Source organism: Pteronotus mesoamericanus, unplaced genomic scaffold (genome assembly GCF_021234165.1).
Source record: "Pteronotus mesoamericanus isolate MK-2021 breed Mesoamerican mustached bat unplaced genomic scaffold, CSHL_Meso_final scaffold_651, whole genome shotgun sequence".
In the NCBI taxonomy this organism is placed as follows: Eukaryota; Metazoa; Chordata; class Mammalia; order Chiroptera; family Mormoopidae; genus Pteronotus; species Pteronotus mesoamericanus.
The window spans coordinates 41,546,522-41,565,373 of NW_026555325.1; the positions used below are offsets into that span (position 1 = coordinate 41,546,522).

The window sequence follows — 18,852 nt, forward strand, 5'->3', positions numbered from 1 at the left end:
GGGGACCTCGTTAGTTTTGCAAGGAAGATATTAGTAAATCATTAAAATTTAACATAGTAACTGTCACACTAAAGATAAGCTAGGGAAGCATGAAGGATATGAAAACTCAGGGGAAAAAGAGGAAAGGTTAGAAAATATGCTGGAATGAGGTCAGACCCAATCTGTCATGAAAGGGAAGAGGAATCCTTAAAGACTCACTCTGTATTTGGGAAATTGACAATACTTCATGAATCTAACAAAAGGGTGAATAATACCATGGAGTTGCATGAGGGAAAATATGGCCCACTGAATGGATAGAAAAAGCTCAGATCATGAGGGGCCTTTCTGACCAATTTGAGTTTCTTAATGATACAATGAATTTAGATTTTATGTGCTGAAAAAAATGGAGAACCAATGAATGAATCTCATGTGCTTAAGAGAATTTTTAGGAAATCCCGAATACTAAAGAGTAGATTGGAAGAAGGTGAGATTAGAAGGGAAAAATCATTTAGAAAACTGTTTTCATTATTGAATAATAAGTAAGTGATCAGAAATTTGCTTTATTTTCTTTTAAGGAAATTTTGTTAATGCCATACAAACTGCTTTTGCTGCTGGTATCGGCTGGCTGATCACTTTTTGTTCCAAAGGAGGAGGTAATTTTCTTTGTTATTTTTTTATGATGAAGAGACCATGACATAATTTTTAAATGACAATCTTTTTAACATTTTCAACTTTATTGAGATATAATTGAGTAGCATTGTATAACTTTAAGATATACAACATACTGATTTGATACACTTACGAAATGATTATTACCACAGTATTAGCTAACACCTCCATCCTGTCAGATAACTGCCATTTTTGTAGTGAGAATATTTATGATCTACTCTCTTAGCAACTCTCAGGCATATAATATACTATTATTAGCTATAATCACTATATGCTATATATTAGAACCCCAGGACTTGTTAATCTTGTAACTGGAAATGTGTACCCTTAGACTAGGTGCCCATCTTAAGCATGCTACTATAATGGATTATCTAGTACTTCAAACTACAATTTATAATATCTATTATAATATTTAATTTAATAAATATCTTTTACTATTTTACACATAAGAGGTGTGTATTATGTGTGTAGAATGAGACTTGGACCACATATCTACATAGTAAGTAAAGGTTTCATTATTTACCAGTAGAGCTTAATGAATTGCCTAAGAATCAACATTATAGTTTGGGGAAAGGCAAATGAAAGTATTGACTTAAAGCCGAAATTGCCTGCAATTTTTTTCCCTCTAGATTGTTTGACTTCACAGACACGTCTCAGGCTTAGTGGCATGTTGGTAAGCATCAATTATTTTGTAAAACTACATAGCCATGTTAAAAAACACACATAAAAAGATTCCAGATATTTTCTTTGGTAGTCTCTTGAACACTTAACTCACTTATCTGTAATCTTTCTGTTTTCTGATAAATATATTCATAGCTCTAGGATCCTAACTAAATAGCTGTGTTCAATACATTTTGATATGAGGTGTTTTTGTTGTCATTCACTGCTAAGTATTCTGTAATTTAATTATGAAGTCCTCTTTAACCAGAGTTATGTATTAGTGTTTTCGTCATTTCCAAACTTCTTTTGTTATTTTATTTATTCAGATCTCATCATATTATGGTTGGGGAACAGTGTTTTTGAAACTCCTCTTGTGGGTTGGGATTTTGCCAGTTATGAAAATTCTACATGTACTCAAAAATAATGCTTTCTATGTATGCTTAATGTACTTTCATATCTATTAAATCAAATTGTAATTACTAACATTAATAACATTATTTTAAAGTAACCTGTTAATAATAATTGTTACTCAAATCTGCATCTTTTTTTAGTGTTTTATAAAACACAATTTAATTTACAATAGTAAGTTGCTTATTTGCTAAATAAAGCTAAATCCCTTTGACTTTTTCTTCCCTTGCAACACAATCTATTTTTTTGTTTCTTTCCATTTTAGGATGGTCTTGTTAATGTGGGCTGGATGGACTGTGCCACCCAGGGCAACCTTTGTACAAGTTTGGATATTACGACAAGTACTACCGCTTATTTTCCTCCTGGAGCCACTTTAAATAACAAAGAGAAAAGCAGTGTTTTGGTATAAATCACTTTAATTTATTTAAATGCACACATTTAAATACATTTTTGTAAACAATGAGCTAGAAAAGAAGTCAGTTTATAGCATCTGAATGTGGAACATTGAATAATTTAGAGCAAATATTTTCTGGGATTTTGTTTGTACTTCAGTTTGCAAAGTCTGCTGTAAGAATTATTTTTAACTGGCATAAACCATTAATATTTTTAAATCCCAAAGGTATGGAATACAGTCTTAGGTTAAATGAATTTTCACTGGTTTCCATTTATTTGTATAAAATACAAATCATTGGTAGGTTTGGCTGGAATCCAGTATCTTTTTTTTTTTAAGCACCCTGTTCGGTTCTGATATAAACTCATTAGAGATCGTCTGGTGTGGTTCACCTCCCTGATTTTATGAATGAGAATCAAGTTAGTTGTCAAGGAAGGGGGATAAATAGTGGGATATAGACAGGTCCCAGGAAACCTCAAAAGAAAATAAAAGACTAATAAAGAACATATTTTTTAGTTTTCTGTATTTTAACTTTTTGATGTTGATAAAGATATTCATTACAGAAATTTGTAACAGTATAGAAATGTTTTAAGAAAGATGCAAAATTAACTAAAACTAAATCACCAATGCACTAGCACCTTCAAATTTTGGTAAATATCCTTCCAGATCTCTACTTAGGCGTCATACAGTTAAGACTTAATGCTGATGACAAAGTTTTATCTGTGGCCTAAGTTGCTGCCCTGCACTCCAGACATATCCTACTGCCTGTTTAACACGTCTCCTGGGATATTAATTGATGTCTCAAACTTTGCTGTAACTATACTCCTGATAGTCCCTAATAGATCTACTCTATCCAGTTTTCCCTATCTCGGTTGATGAAATATATGTATGTACTAATATATAGTACATGGGGCAATATACATATATACTGTATTTTGCCGTGTATAATGTACTCCCATGTATAATGTACACCCACGATTTTGCGCCCGTTATCATAACCATGATATGTAATCATTATACCCATGTATAATACGCATCCTTGTTTGTCCCTCAAAAATTTGGGTAAAAAAGCGTGCATTACACATGGCAAAACACAGTACATAAACACACACATATATAATAGTTATCAACAATCCCTGAATTGTAATTCATAGACTGAAAGTGAATACTTACTCAGTCCTCTCCTACTAGATACTTAGGTTGTTTCTACTTTATTATTATTAGCAGTGTTGTAATAAACAATCTTGTCCATCTTTTTGCATTTCTTCAGTTATCTGTTCACAATGAGATAGTTGTGGCAATTTTAAATTCAGTTCTTATTGTCAGATTGCCCTACAGAAATCTGTGTTTGTTAATCCTATGCCATTAGTTCATGAGGTTTGCCTATACCTTGGCTAACAGCTAATACAGAGTCTTACCTTCAGTAAGCTACAGCCTCAGATTTTAGTGAGATTGTTGGGCATTTTGATATAAACTGCGAGTTCAGATACAATCTTAGAAAATGTAAATGAGTTATACTGGAAATGGAATAACCAGGAGTGATGAATTAAATAGTCCTTGTCCCTTCTAAAAACATTCAAGTTTAAAAAAAAAAAAAAAATGTAAGGCACTATGCTAGTTAAACATGTCTAGAAAGTGAAATTTGGAGACTGGACAATATACTTTTATAGATATAACTACCAAGTTTTACACTAAGACAAACAGGTTTATAAGGAGGATGTAATGGATTCATCACATATATTTATAAACTGCTATAGGAATATTTTTAGTGAAATCTTCATAATAAATGTGACTAAAGTGAATGAATTCTAGTACTGAAGCATGAAAGAATTCTGTTGCTTTCACCTCTTAAGGCCTTCAGTAACAGAAAATATTTCATATAGAGCTTTCAGAACATTTATGCTATAGAATAAAAAAAGGTTTTCAGGAAAAAACTGAGTTTTCTGTTCTTATTCCCATTGTTTCTATCCATATGGTTATTCTTTTATCAAGCACAATTAAACTGCGAATACAGTGGTAGTTTCTACAAGTTTTTAATGAAGTTTTAGATTTTTCAAGTAATACTGTATTTGAATTTTTCAAACATGGATGGTTTGTAAAGGAAGATATACATTAAACTGTCTTTTCAACCCACATATATTTTCTTGATATAACTACTGCTACACTCTTTGTAGTAACAGCAACTTCATTGAGAATTAGACCAACAGAGATCATTCTGTGAGAAAATATTCTGAGGATAAAATATGGACAGAAGTAAATGAGATGTATTAGAAAGGAGATGCACCTTTTTCAGTTGTTTGTGTTTTAAATAAGAGACTTAGATCTAAAACATATTTAAAATAAACCCTTTATCAGTATATTTTACTCTGCGAATCTCATGGTTTATGGACATTATTTCTGAAAACCTCTATAATAAACAAGGTCCATTCTAATTTTCCAGTTATAAGTTCTTATCTTAATTCCTATTAATTATTGTTTGGGGTATCAAATGTTCTAGTGTTTTAACAGTTCTTAAAGAATTTGTAAAGAGTTGGCATTCTGTGAGATACAATTTGCATTAAAATTGCACTGAGCATAATTTAATACCGCTTTTTCTTTATGATTCAGAAGTCCTCCAAGTTATTGTGAGAATTATTATAGAACACAAGTCAGTTAATAAAAAATTCCAAGTAATAAAACACCTAATAATGGAATTTGTTTTACATCACTTTTTTAAAGAAAACAGCTGAGTTATGCAATTTTTAATAATTACCAAATATAATATGTTTTTTGGAGGGGGGGAAGACTATTTAGAGTAAGTAGCTTGAAAATTGTTTAATGTCTGTGACTATTTTTCTTAAAATTCTTTTATGGAAACAAAAGGAAAAAAAGATACAAAATAAAAGGATGTTAACTAAAATGATTACAATATGATTCTCTTATTCTAGTTTCTTAATTCATTGGATGCTAAAGAAATATATTTGGAAATAATGCATAATCTTCCAGATTTTGAACTGCTCTCAGCTGATACACTAGAGGTAATATTTTTGAAATAATAGTAATGCTACAACATTTCAAGTCTTAATATTTTTAAAGTCAGCATTTGCTTTATTCATCACTAGAGAAAAAGTAACATATGCTCATAAGTTGACATATATGAGTCAACTCTAGGTTGAACTCTTAATTGCTGGAGCTGTTGGTGTTACAGGGAGGATATGTGATCTTGTAAAACCTTACTAGTCTTAAAAGGCTTCAGGAGTGTCAGAAAAGGCCAGATTTTGATCACAAAGCCACTTTGGATTTGATTTGGAACTTTATGTTCTTGCTTACAAAACTATGTTATTCACTGAAAATTAAGAAGCAGTTTTAGAGCTACTTAATAGTAGAATCAATTTTTTTTCCTACTTATTGATCCAAGAGCTTTCTAAGTCTGTCATCCCACCAGACTTTTTGGTAAACCTGAAAAGGCCATCTTGCCCTACCTCCCAGCATTTTAGCTGTATGTTCTTAAAACCATATAGCTAATATTTTTCACATTATTGTAAAATAAAGCATTTTTTGGCACAGTTGTCCACATTAAGATTTTATAATGTAGTGACTCTTACCCTTCTATAATTTTGTGTGATCGGTTTACATAGCATTATTTCAAATAAACTACAAGATGAGAATATGGACGTGTCCGAATTTTTGACATTATTTTGAAGTAATGACTAGGATTGTTAAAGGTAATTTAAGAGAATAATAAGTAAATATTAGAATGCTTAGAATTTTCTGTCCTTAACATTCTTTTTATTAAATCACTTTTAAGGATCGTTTGGCTCATCACCGATGGCTCTTATTTTTTCATTTTGGAGAAAATGGAAATTCAGCTGATCCTGAGTTGAAGAAACTAAAGACTCTACTTAAAAATGAGCATATTCAAGTAAGAAAAATGTATTCTGCCCAGCTTTCTGCTAGTATGCTTTCTTATTAATTTAATACATAAAATTGTATTTTAAATAACTAGTTTTCTTCCCCAAAATATGAAGATGTCAACCTTTTTCTTTTTTTATCCCTTTCTGGTGGTCTCACATGAAAAGTTTTTTTTCCTCCCCACCCCAATATTATATAAATATTCTCTACATTTTTTGAAGGGTGGCTTTCTTAAACAACCTTATATTATCTCAGGTTTTGAATTCTCTAGAGGCATCTTTTTTTTTTTTTTTAACTAAATTGAATTTCAGTGTTAAATGTAAATTAATTATTTCTCTCTCATTTAGAGCCCATTAACTTCTGTTTAGAAACTGTTGTTAGAGTAATGTCCTTTTGGGATTCCCTCTATAAATATTTAATTGTATGGAGAAGATTGTATTTTCATCCAATTGAACCTTCTCTTTCTGCTCTAGATTGGCAAGTTTGACTGTTCCACTGCACCAGGCATCTGTAGTGATCTCTATGTTTTTCAGCCATGTCTAGCAGTGTTTAAAGGACAAGGAACCAAAGAATATGAAATTCATCATGGTAAGAGGGAAAATATGATAAAAATTTGTCTTTATTTTCAAATAGTACAGGCATACCTCAAAGCTATTATAGGTTCAGTTCCAGACCAACACAAAGCAAGTTGCAATCGTTTTGCTGGTGAAAGGTCTTGCCTTCTATCTCTAAACATCTGTAATGCACAATAAGTCAAAGCACAATAAAACAAGGTATGACTGTAATTTTTAATTTTACTTTTTACCTTGTATTATATGGACATACTTATAGTTTTGCTCTCATTTATCAGTAAATTTGTTTCTTCTGGTAAAGACATTTTGAATTATAGTTATTTTATGCTTTTTACTCTTGATCAGTGTTTCAGCAAGAGCTGTAGTGACATGTTAGACTAGGGAGGAATTTAAGTGTCTTTCTTGCTTGTTGACAAATGTAAGTGGCACCTACAGTTTTCATTCTCGTTTGCCAAATGTAGCATCTCAGTAACTATAGGCAATGTACAGACATTCTTTCAGACTTTTCCTCCACTAGACTACCAAACATCTCCATTAACTGTTTTGTCATCTTTTGTGAATTTATAATTACATGTCTACATTTCAGCTTGTTTGTGACTTTAGCTCTTGATTCAAACAAAGTTCCAATTCCTAGGGTCTGAGATACATCACAGTCCCTGTCCTGGAAAAGGTGAAATGTAGCAAGAGAGACAAACTATTAACTATCACACACTTAAGTGAGTAACAAGTATTTGCCTTTTACGTGACAAGCCCTGTTTCAGGCGTTAGGCATGCAAACTTGTAAGATGAGCTTTGCTCTCAAGAAGCTTAAAATATCTAGAGCAGGTGAGAGGGAAAATCTATAAGCAAATCTGATAACCATTGTAATGGTCATTATGTATAAGTTCATAAAATCTAATAAAGAAACTTCTGCATAGTATAAATCAGGAGGCAATATGTGAATTGAGGTGACATTTGAATGCTCAGTTTCCCAAAGTAAGTACAAAGGAACAAGAACTTAGTCCTTTTAGGCCAGAAGAACTACATGAATAAAAGCTTGCTTGGCAAGGTAATCCTAGTAATAACTACTGTTTAGTCTCTATTTTCTCTAAGGCAGATGTTTTTCTAATGGCTTTGCATACTTCTGCATTTTCACTTTTTTAACCTCACAACAGTCCAGCAAGGGGAAAAACTGAGACTTAGAAAGGTTAAATAATTTGTTAGCCCATGACAGCAATCAGTAACTGGTCAACATAAATTTTTGTATCCAAATATGTCTGACTCCAAAGCCTAGGCTTACAGCTAATTAAATGTCACCTCCTTAAAGTGCTAGAAATAACCAACTTTTAATAATGGAATTCTATTCTTTTTTAACCTCTAAAATCTTTCTGAGATTCCCCATCTTCTCTATGCTTACTGCCTTATTTCAGGCCTCTCATCTCCTTCAGATACTAGGTCATCATCTGATACAGTTGTCCATTTCATAGTCTGTCTTTATAATCAGTTACTGGTTTTATCTGTATTTATTGCCCTTGAAAATCTAGAACATTCTCATGTCACTTTACTTCCTTGACTCCAATTTCTTTTAAATAAAGTTCAGGTTTCCTCTCATAGGAGCAATCAGTTTGTCTGTTTTGCTCATCACTCTATTTTCAACACCTAGAATGGCGCCTGGTGTGCAGTTGGAACTCAATATATAGTTGTTAAATTAACAGGATGCATTAACAGTCTGCCTCTGCTGGATTTTTTGGCCTTGTCTCCTATTTCTGCCCTTCCAAATAATCATAGCTCCAGCTACTTGCAGAACCTTGAAAATGCAACGTTCTTTCACTCCTCTGTGCCTTCATACAAAATTTTTCCTCTTGGATTGTAATCATTCCTCCTTGCCCCTCAAAATATAGGGGTTGGTAACAGTAGGTTTACATTTGTGAGTACATGAAACAGAGTTTATTCTTGTATTATTTATTATTGTATTTTCCATATGAGCAACTGTAAACCTAATGTTGCCTACCCCTTTATTTAGCAAACTCCAAATCACCCTTCAGAATTTAGCCTAGAGCACCCCCCCCAGGAAATATACCATGAATCCCCAAGTATTGTGCTTCCTTTTGTGTGTTGTCACTAATTGTATAGCATAATTTATATCATTTCTTAGTATTTAAATAGGTATTGATCATCTGCGTGTGCCAGTTAGACAAGGGAGAGGGAAAACATATGAACGATACTTAATCTGTACCTTAAAGAACATTAGGGACTAGTTGGGGAAGCAGACAAGTCAATGGTCAGATTTTAAAATGTCTGAAGTGAGGAGTATTAATCTATTTCTGAGTTGTAAATTAACACAAAATATAGCGACTTCAACAGCATCTGATGTTCAGGAATCTGAGAACAACTCAGCTCAGTGCTATTGGCTCAGGTCTCTTCATGAGGTTGCAGTCAAGGCAGATGAGGGTTATAGTCATCTGGAGGGTAGAATGCGGCTGGAGGATTTGGTTCCAAGCTGGCTCATGGGATAGCCAGGAGAACTCAGTTTCTTATTACATGAGTCTCTGTATAGGGCTGTTCACAATATGGCAGCTGGCTTCTCCAGAATGAATGATCAGAGAGAGACACACACACACACACACACAGAAGCAGCAATATCTGTTAAAATTGGGTCCCACATCCCCCATATTCTGTTGGTCACATACACCAACCCTGGTACAATCATGCTAAGAGTACATGAGGCAGAAATCACCAGGAGCTATTTTGGAGACTGACTGCCACAAGAGCCTCAAGAGAAGAGCATGAGTTACACTTAGGAAGAATACTTAGGAGGGAATAATTTTCTGAGATTAAAGAAAGCAATCTCTTTATTGAGATCCAATATATAAGTAATGGTTACTTAAATAAAAAGGTGTCAAACACACATGTTAAGGGAAGAAACCAGCAATTGTATTCATGGACTCTAAGAGAGAGCCTTGCCTATTCTTAGAAAGCAAGAATTTCAGGATCTTTGGAATGGTGAACGTTGGAAAAGAATGAGACTTGAGGCTGGAGAGGTCACCAGGAGTCCAAATTATGTGTTATGTCTGTCAGGTAAAGGAATTGGGACTTTGTGCTGAGGACAAAACAGCAAGAGGCATTCATGGGTTTAAGCAGAGATACGATTTTACTAGTTTTACATTTTAAAAAGGTGACTAAAAGCCTAGAGTGGATAGAAGCAGGATTGGAAGAAAGGAGAACAGATAGAAGCCTGATGCAATCATTCATCTAAGAGAAAGTGGCTACTTATCTAAATAATGTAATGTGGATGGAAAAAAGTCCGCATATTTTTAAATTAACAGGATACAAAATCAGTATAACTTGATGATTGTTTAGATATAGGAGAATAAAAGGAGTAGACCCAAGTTTCAGACTTGGTAAATTGGCATTGAGTGACTGACTGCATCATTTCCTGCAGAGAAGAACACTAGAGGAGAGTTGATGTGAAGTAGTCACAACTGACTATAGGGCCGGGAGGCCTCAGGAGAGGACTTTGGTCTACAAATGTAAATAAAAGTAATCATCATATCGAGGAATTAAAGCTTTGAGGGAGGATGAGCTTGTCTGAGTAAACAGAAAGATCAGGGCCCTAAGGATCTCTTTTAAGATACAGGCAAAGAGGGGAATTCATTAAACAATTCAAGAAGCATTAGTTAAAGAGAAAAAAAAAATGGCAAGAGATTGTGGTGTCATTATCACTGTATTGAAACATTTGTGAAATTGTCTCTTCTACTGGGCTGTAAACTCAAGGAGAAGGACTGTCTTTTTTATTTTTGCGTGCTCTATGGCATTTAAATCAGGGTCTGACACATTTATATGTACTTGACTTAATATTGACTATGGAATGAGTAAGTCAAAGGTCACATGGCAAAATGGATTATATGCTGGATGAGAAAGCTATGATTTGTCAAGCCAAGAAGTACAGAGTCCAGCAGAAGTAATGCTTGCTTGAGTGTGGTTGGTAGGGTAATGATATGGATGTAATAATTTGTTTTTAATTTGAACATTTCACCTAAAATGTCATATGGTATGCTTGAGTGTGATATTGTTATGTTACAGGATTACATGCTTATGATTTTGTAATAAAAGATTTTGTAAAAAAAAAAGGTTGCCACACCCTGTATTTAATCTTTAGGCAGTGGCAACATGATTAATGATTTTTTTGGTAGCAATGTAGACAAGGATTAGTTAAGAAAGAGCAGAAAGACTAACTTTGTTATTGCAGTCAGCCAAACTAAATTTAGACAGTAGCCTAAATTGAGGTTGGAGATGGCAAGAGATAGAATGGATGGAGTTCTGATACAAGGGCAAAGAAGGCAAGAATCACTCTGGAAAATCTTAGTTAAGTCACCTAGTGGGTGATGATGCCATTGCCAAGGTAGGGAAAGAAAGAAGCAATTTTGGGGGAAAATAACTTCAGTTTGAACACATTATGTCTGAAATGTTTATGATTCCAGGTTAATCCTTCCACTAGCTAATAGGTAATATAGGTTTTGAATTCATAAAAGTAGTCTAGGTTGAAGAAACAGAATTAGGAGTTAGGCCAAAGGAGTAGATCAGACCAACATTTTCAAGAGATTTTGACATTTTAACTGGGTCATCCCAGAAACAGAAGAGTAAAGGAAGGGGTACTCCTGTATATATAGCTTACAGAACATTTAAACCTCACCAAAACCAAATATGTTTGTAAGTTCACCTTCTTTTCTTCAGTATTTTAAACATAAAAACTTTGAAGTGTTTTTATGAATGAAAGACAGAATGTGGATTTTAACTTTTCTCTTACTCAATTTCAAAGGAAAGAAGATTCTATATGATATACTTGCCTTTGCCAAAGAAAGTGTTCATTCTCATGTTACCACACTTGGACCTCAGAATTTTCCTGCCAATCACAAAGAACCATGGCTTGTTGATTTTTTTGCCCCTGTAAGTTGTATTTATGTGTCAAAATTAAGTATTGCCAGATTTTCTCTTTTCAGCAAAAATCATTTTCTATATAACCTTGAACCGTGGGTACTAGCATTGTGTTGTTCAGTTTTGGCTACTACCATGTACTGCATCTAACATAGCACTGATGTACTTGCCTCTCTAAAAATTAAATATGCGAGGTCTGTCCAGAAAGTATCCGGCCATGTAATATGAAAAACAGAGATGTTTATTGAAGATACAAGATAAAAGAAACATATGACAGTGACGTCTCAGTCCCCCTCAGATTAGGCACCTTGGGACCTTACACAGTTCTCTCAGTCATGATCAGCTGCCCCATCACATTTTCCTGAATCTCATGAACGGTCTGAAATCTCTTCCCTTTGAAAGGTGATTTTAGTTTTGGGAAAAGCCAGAAGTCACAGGGTGCCAAATCTGGGCTGTCGGGGGGCTGAGCCACTTGGGCGATTTGATGTTTTGCCAGAAAATTGCATGAGACATGATGCATGAGTGGGACATGGTTGTGATGAAGCTACCAAACACCAGTTGCCCACAGCTGTGGCCTTCTGAATCATCTGAATAGCTTCCATGGAGGAATGTTCAAGTTTAACACAAAATTTGATGATTTGTTGCTGTACTCACTTAGTCATTCTGAATGCAATGGCCACACAGTACACATGCTCACTCAACCATATCTACTGCCTCCACTGACAAGTACAGTGAAATCATCATTGTTCACACATGCTCACTCCAGTCCACTTGCCTTGGCTGCCAGGTTACATCTATGTTGTGCAAACTGTTCTTATCATACTGACAGTGGCTGGACTTTTCTGGACAGACTTCATATGCAAGCATAAAATTTGCAACTAAGTGTGGTTTGTCTTAGCATATTGCTTATTGCAAAAATGATGTGTGTTTTTTTTGTTTCATTTGGCTCAGTGCTTATGAATACTTTTTCTTTTATAGTGGTGCCCACCATGTCGAGCTTTATTGCCAGAGTTACGAAAAGCATCAAAACATCTTTATGGTCAGCTTAAGTTTGGTACACTAGATTGTACAGTTCACGAGGGACTCTGTAACATGGTAAGGCAAAGTATTAAATATGTATTCTAACTAATATATTAAAATAATAAAATAACTTTTTCAAACATCTACATTTAAAGTAGTAATAAATTGTTTAAACAAATAATTTCAACAAAATGATACAATGTTATGATGAGTAAAACATGGAATAAGATGTAGTTAAATGTAGATATAGTCTTATTAAATTCAGGAAAATATTTAGTTGATAAAATATATTTTTTTAATTATTTAAGATCTTTATTTTTTTTAACTTAATATTACCTTTTGGCAGTCTATAGCTTTATTCTTGGACTTTCCTTGCAATAATGTAGCTAACAGAAGGAAATTAAAGCAATGAATGAGATACGGGGTTAATTAATATTCACTCTTTAGTTCCAAGAAGTACTAGAAATTGTATACCTCATGATGAAAATATACAACGCTCCCTGTAAAATAGTCTTGGGGGGGGAAAAAATCAAATCTAAATTAAATCAAGTTGTCATTACCCATCTGGGTGTAGAAAATCCAATGACAGAGAGGAACAGATAAAGTGACAGCATGGGCGTGCAAGCTGCAAATCTGGCACAGAGAACTTTATAAGACAAGCATGCAGTTTATTGGACAGATTATTTGTAAGGGAAAGAAGATTAAAGACTTAAAAGACATGCCATTCAAATGCCATTTGAGGCCTCATGTGCATGCAGCTAAAACAAACCAACTGTAACAATAAAAGAGCAAATTGGGGAAATTTGAACACTGACAGGGTATCTGATGATTTTTCAGGAATTGTTAACTTTTAGATACAAAAATGATAGTGTGGTTATATTTGGGGGAAAGTCCTTATATTTTAAATATACTGAAATATTTATGGATGAAATGATAAATTATCTGGAATTTTCTCTAGAATAACCTTGGGGTAGGACTAGAGTGGAAGGAAGTATAGATGAGTTAAGAGTAGCAATGAGTGAGTGAATGATTGTTGTAGCCACAAGAGTACATCAGGCTTTATTATTCTCTGCTTTTGTGTGTATTTTAAACTAAAATTTATAAAAACTAAACTTTTTAAAGAAGATAAATGGAATTAAATGTAGGTTGAAATGTTTATGGCATCTGTGTGAGGAATAATTTACCATTCAACCCACACACGAAAACAAACTAAATATAAAAATCAATGAATATGAATTAATTGACTATATTAAATGATAAAACTATTGCCAAAAGACAGTACAAACTTAAGAGAACAGGCTAAGGATGTTTTTGCAGCACATACAACTAACAAAGCTTTAGTGTCTAGAATATTTAAAGACTATAAATCAATTTTTTAAGTAATAGAAAAAGTTTACATTTTGCAAAAGAGGAAATCCAAAAAATGTGAAAAGTGTTCAACCTAACTATTCATCAAGAAAGTACAAATTACTAAAATAGCCCTATATGCCCCCCATCTATCAAATTAACAGAAATTTAGAAATCTCACGATAGCAAGTAAATGGATAAATTAATTATCCATTCACACAGTGGAATGTTTAAAACCGGATCTCTCTTAACCAGCATGGGTAAATCTCAAAAACAAAATGGAAAATGAAAAAAAAGGAGGTTACAGGAGTGTATAAAGAATATGATAAAATTAGAGAAAGCTTTTCAGTGCTCAAACATTGCAGGTTGCTCCTAGTGGCAGGACGGGAAGGAAATGAAATCAAGAAAGACAACTCCAACAATCTGCGAGTGTGGCTAAAAAGTTAATCTTCCTTAAATATAAGGGAGGGCTATGTGGGTATTTGTTAGATTATTCTCTTTTTATTTTTTTCTAATTTTATTAAAATAAGTCTAAAATAAATAGGCCTATGTTTTTTAATGCTGTTGTATGTGACTAAAAAAGATACTAAGCGAAGATAAATAATCTTCTTAGACTTATTTAGTTTTTCTACTTTTTATCTCATCTATTAAATAGCCTATAGGTAATTGAGTAAAATGCAAGAGTATAAAACTATGGTATTGGTTCATCCAGAACATGCCAGGATTCACTACTCACTAATTGGTGGGTCTTGACCAACTCACTTAGACTCAAAACTTCAATTTCCTCCTCTATAAAGTTGACTTAGTAATTTTAGCTATTCAATAGCATTGTTGTGAGAAACAGATTAGAAACTACATGTTTAAGTGCTGAAAAGGTGATAGACACATAGTAAGTGCTTATTAAATGTTAGGTTTAATTGTCCTGTTAATGTAATGAATTATCGATATTTGCACTCAGTTTACAAAAGTTTGATAAATGTTTCCATTGTTTTTTCTAAAATTACTCTTGAGGCCTGATTGGTGTGGCTCAGCGAGTTAGGAGTTGTCCTGCAAACCGAAAGGTTGCCAGTTTGATTCCCAGTCAGGGCACATGCCTGAGTTTTGGGCCAGGCCCCATTTCTCTAAAAATAAAAAAAAAAATCAAATTATTTTTGAATCCTAGACAAAGATTCCATTTTGCTAATAAATGTGTCAACTTTAAAGAGTAAAATTCAACTACAACAAATCTACAGATCTCTTTATGACTTTTTAAAGAATAAATAAAAATTAAAACTTTATGCTTTTTCTGCATCTATCAATGATCATGTGGTTTTTGTCTTTTATTTATGTGATGTGTTACGTTTATTGACTTGCGTATATTGAACCATCCCTGCATCCCTGGGATGAATCCCACTTGATCATGGTGGATAATCTTTTTAATGTATTGCTGGATGCGGTTTGCCAATATTTTTTTGAGGATTTTAGCATCTATGTTCATCAGCGAAGTTGGCCTGTAGTTTTCTTTCTTTGTACGGTCTTTATCTGGATTTGGGATCAGGGTGATGCTGGCCTCATAGAAAGAGTCTGGGAGTCTTCCCTCCTCTTGAATTTTTTGGAATAGTCTGAGAAGGACAGGGGTTAGCTCTTCCTTGAATGTTTTGTAAAATTCTCCTGTGAAACCATCTGGCCCTGGGCTTTTGTGTGCCAGGATTTCTTGATCACTGCTTCAATTTCCCCAGCTGTTATTGGTCTGTTCAAGCTTTCTGTTTCTTCCTCCTTCGGTGTTGGGAGATTATACTTTTCTAAAAATTTGTCCATTTCATCAAGGTTTTCAAATTTCTTGGTATATAATTGTTCATAGTAGTTTCTGACAATCCTTGGTATTTCTGTGGTATCAGTTGTTATTTCTCCTCTTTCGTTTCTGATATTATTAATTTGGGTCCTCTCCCTTTTTGTTTTGATGAGTCTGCTTAAAGGCTTGTCAATTTTATTTATCTTTTCAAAGAACCAGCTTCTGGATTGGTTGATCCTCTGAATTGTTCTTTTTGTCTCTATGTCATTCAGTTCTGCTCTAATCTTAACTATTGCCTTCCTTCTACTTGCTCTGGGATTTATTTGTTGTTTCTCCAGTTCTTGAAGTTGTAGTGTTAGGTCTTTTATTTGAAATGTTTCTGTCTTTTTTAGGTAAGCCTGTATTGCTATGAACTTCCCTCTCAGGACCGCCTTTGCTGTGCCCCATAGGTTTTGGACTGTTGTCTGTTCATTTTCATTTGTTTCCAGAAATTTTTTGATTTCTTATCTCATTTTTGACCCATTGTTTAATAGTCTACTCTTCAGTCCCCATGAGTTTGCAAGTTTTTGAAGTTTCTCTTTGAGGTTGATTTCCCGTTTCAAGCCCTTGTGGTCCAAGAAAAAGTTTGGTATTATTTCAGTTGTCCTGAATTTGCTGAGGCTTGCTTTATGCCCTATCATGTGGTCTATCTTTGAAAAACTGCCGTGAGCATTTGAAAAGAATGTGTATTTTTCTTCTTTGGGATGTAAGGTTCTATATATGTCAGTTAGGTCTCTTTGATTCAGTGTGTCATTCAGCGCCACAATATGTTTATTAATGTTTTGTTTGGAAGATCTGTCCATTTTTGACAGTGGGGTGTTGAAATCCCCTACTATCAGTGTGTTGCTGTCTATATCTTTTTTGAAGTCATCCAACCATTTCCTTATATACTTGGGGGCTCCTATATTGGGAGCATATAAGTTTACAATGTTGATGTCTTCTTGATAGATTCTTCCTTTCAGTATTATAAAGTGCCCCTCTGGGTCTCTTTTTATGGCCTTTGTTTTGAAATCTACTTTGTCTGATACAAGTATGGCAACCCCGGCCTTTTTCTCATGCCCATTTGCTTGGAATATTTTTTTCCATCCCTTTACTTTCAATCTGTGTAGGTCTCTTGCTCTGAGGTGGGTCTCTTGTAGGCAGCGTATGTGTGGGTCATGTTTTCTTATCCATTCAGCTATCCTGTGTCTTTTGATTGGGGCATTTAGTCCATTTACATTGAGAGTTATTACTGATAGAAGCTTACTCATCTTTTCTCTTTGTACCTGTGTTTTTCTCTTTCTCACTCTTTTCCTTCATCTTCTTAAACCAGTCCCTTTAGCATATCTTGGAGTGCTGGTTTGGTAGAGATGTATTCTTTTAGCCTTCTTTTGTCTGGGAAACTCCGTATTTCCCCTTCTATTTTAATTGAGAGCCTTGCTGGGTAGAGCAGCCTTGGTTGTAGGCCCTTGCTTTTCATTACTTGGAATATTTGTTGCCATTCCCTTCTGGCCTGTAGCGTTTCTGTTGAGAAGTCAGCTCCTAGGTGTATCAGGGCCCCCTTGTATGTTACTTTCTCCTTCTCCCTTGCTGCCTTGAGGATTCTCTCTTTGTCTTTGATAGTTGCCATTTTAATGATGATGTGTCTTGGAGTGGACCTCCTTGGGTCCTTCTTGAGTGGGGTCCTCTGTGCCTCCTGGATCCATGAGACCCTTTCCTCAAATTGGGAAAATTTTCCATCATTACTTTTTTGAGGAGGTTCTCTATCCCTTGCTCCTCTTCACCTTCTGGTATCCCTAATATATGGATATTATTGCGTTTCAGGTTATCCTACATTTCCCTAAATGCCTCTTCATTCTTTTTGAGTCTTTTTTCCGTCTCTTGTTCTTTCTGGGAGCTTTTTTCTACCTTATCCTCCATCTCACTGATTCAATCCTCGGCTTCATCCAGCCTGCTTTGGATTCCTTCTACTGTGTTCTTCAATTCAGAAATGGTATTCTTCATATCTTCTTGTGTCTTCTTGATAGTTTCTATGTCCTTTTCCAGGTTGATATAGTTTGTTGTAAGATCCTGATAGTTTCTCTGCAGTTTCTCATAGTTATCTTTGAGCTGGCTGAACTCATTGAGCTTCCTTAGAACCATTGTTTTGACTTCAATGTCTGATAGTTCCCTTGCCTCTATTTCATTTAGCTCTCTCTGTGGGAAGTCCCCTTTTCCACTCATTTGGGGGGAACTTCTTTTTCTTCCCATTTTTGTGAGAGTCTGTTAGTTAGTTAGTTACTTAGTTAGTTTTGCTTCTGCTTCAATTGGGCCCTCTAGATTTCCTGACTTTGGATTAAACTTCTATGGTAGTAGGCGGGTCTTTTATTTATTTATTTATTTATTTATTTATTTATTTATTTATTTTCCTTTACTTTCTGGGCCTGCCTCTGATGATGTCAGTTGTTGACCTTATATGACCTTGGGTCATTTATTTGAGCCTTCCAGGAGTCTACTGTCTGTGTCTGACTCCTGCTTTGGGCAGCTCTGTGACCCCTTTGGCCAGGGATCCACTATTTCTGTGGATCGCTCTGCACTCTCACACCGGCTCCTTGAGCATGCTCCCCGGCCCGGCAGGATCCCCCAACCCAGGGGACTTATTCGCGAACTCACATACTCGTTTGGCCCCCCAGGCTGGCGGGCACCACGGCACTGGTCAGTTTAGGGTCTTCTATTGTTTGCTTTCTCCGCTTTTGGCTCTTTGGATGCTTTGCCTGCCCTGGCCAAATGGAGACTACGGAAATGGGAGGAAGTCAGCTCCAGGACTCTCCAGTTAATCCTGTCTCCAGTTTCTCCTCCAGGGACTCTGGGCAGCTCTGTGACCCCTTCGGCCTGGGATCCACTATTTCTGCGGACCACTCTGCACTCACGGGCCTGCGCAGGTTGTTTTACACCTTCCCTTGCCAATCTGCGCGCTCCCTCACAGGCCCCATTGGTGCCAACTTGTGGGAGGCCTTGCCAGCCCACGCGAGCCCCCACCAGCCCGCGTGGTTCCACACACACGCTCGCCAACCCTCGCCAGCCACTCGGCGCAAGTGTGCTCGTCTGCACTGGGTGGTTTTGGGCTGTCTATTGTGTGCTTTTCAGCTTTTGGCTCTTTGGGGGTGTGGCCTCTTCCCCCACAATGGAGACTACGGAAAGGAGAAGGAGTCGGGACTCGCCGGTTCCTCCTC

At 35.3% G+C, this 18,852-nt stretch overlaps 1 protein-coding gene across 1 annotated transcript in view; it reads left to right on the forward strand.

Moving 5' to 3' along the window:
• The window catches only part of DNAJC10 (DnaJ heat shock protein family (Hsp40) member C10), a 43,623-nt gene that overhangs the window by 14,429 nt on the left and 10,342 nt on the right, over window positions 1-18,852 (forward strand). The window contains exons 8-15 of the mRNA XM_054562716.1: window positions 555-632; window positions 1,278-1,321; window positions 1,982-2,119; window positions 5,035-5,124; window positions 5,895-6,008; window positions 6,472-6,586; window positions 11,369-11,496; window positions 12,463-12,579. Coding sequence (XP_054418691.1) covers window positions 555-632; window positions 1,278-1,321; window positions 1,982-2,119; window positions 5,035-5,124; window positions 5,895-6,008; window positions 6,472-6,586; window positions 11,369-11,496; window positions 12,463-12,579 — 824 coding nt within the window. The remainder of the gene's footprint in view (window positions 1-554; window positions 633-1,277; window positions 1,322-1,981; window positions 2,120-5,034; window positions 5,125-5,894; window positions 6,009-6,471; window positions 6,587-11,368; window positions 11,497-12,462; window positions 12,580-18,852) is intronic.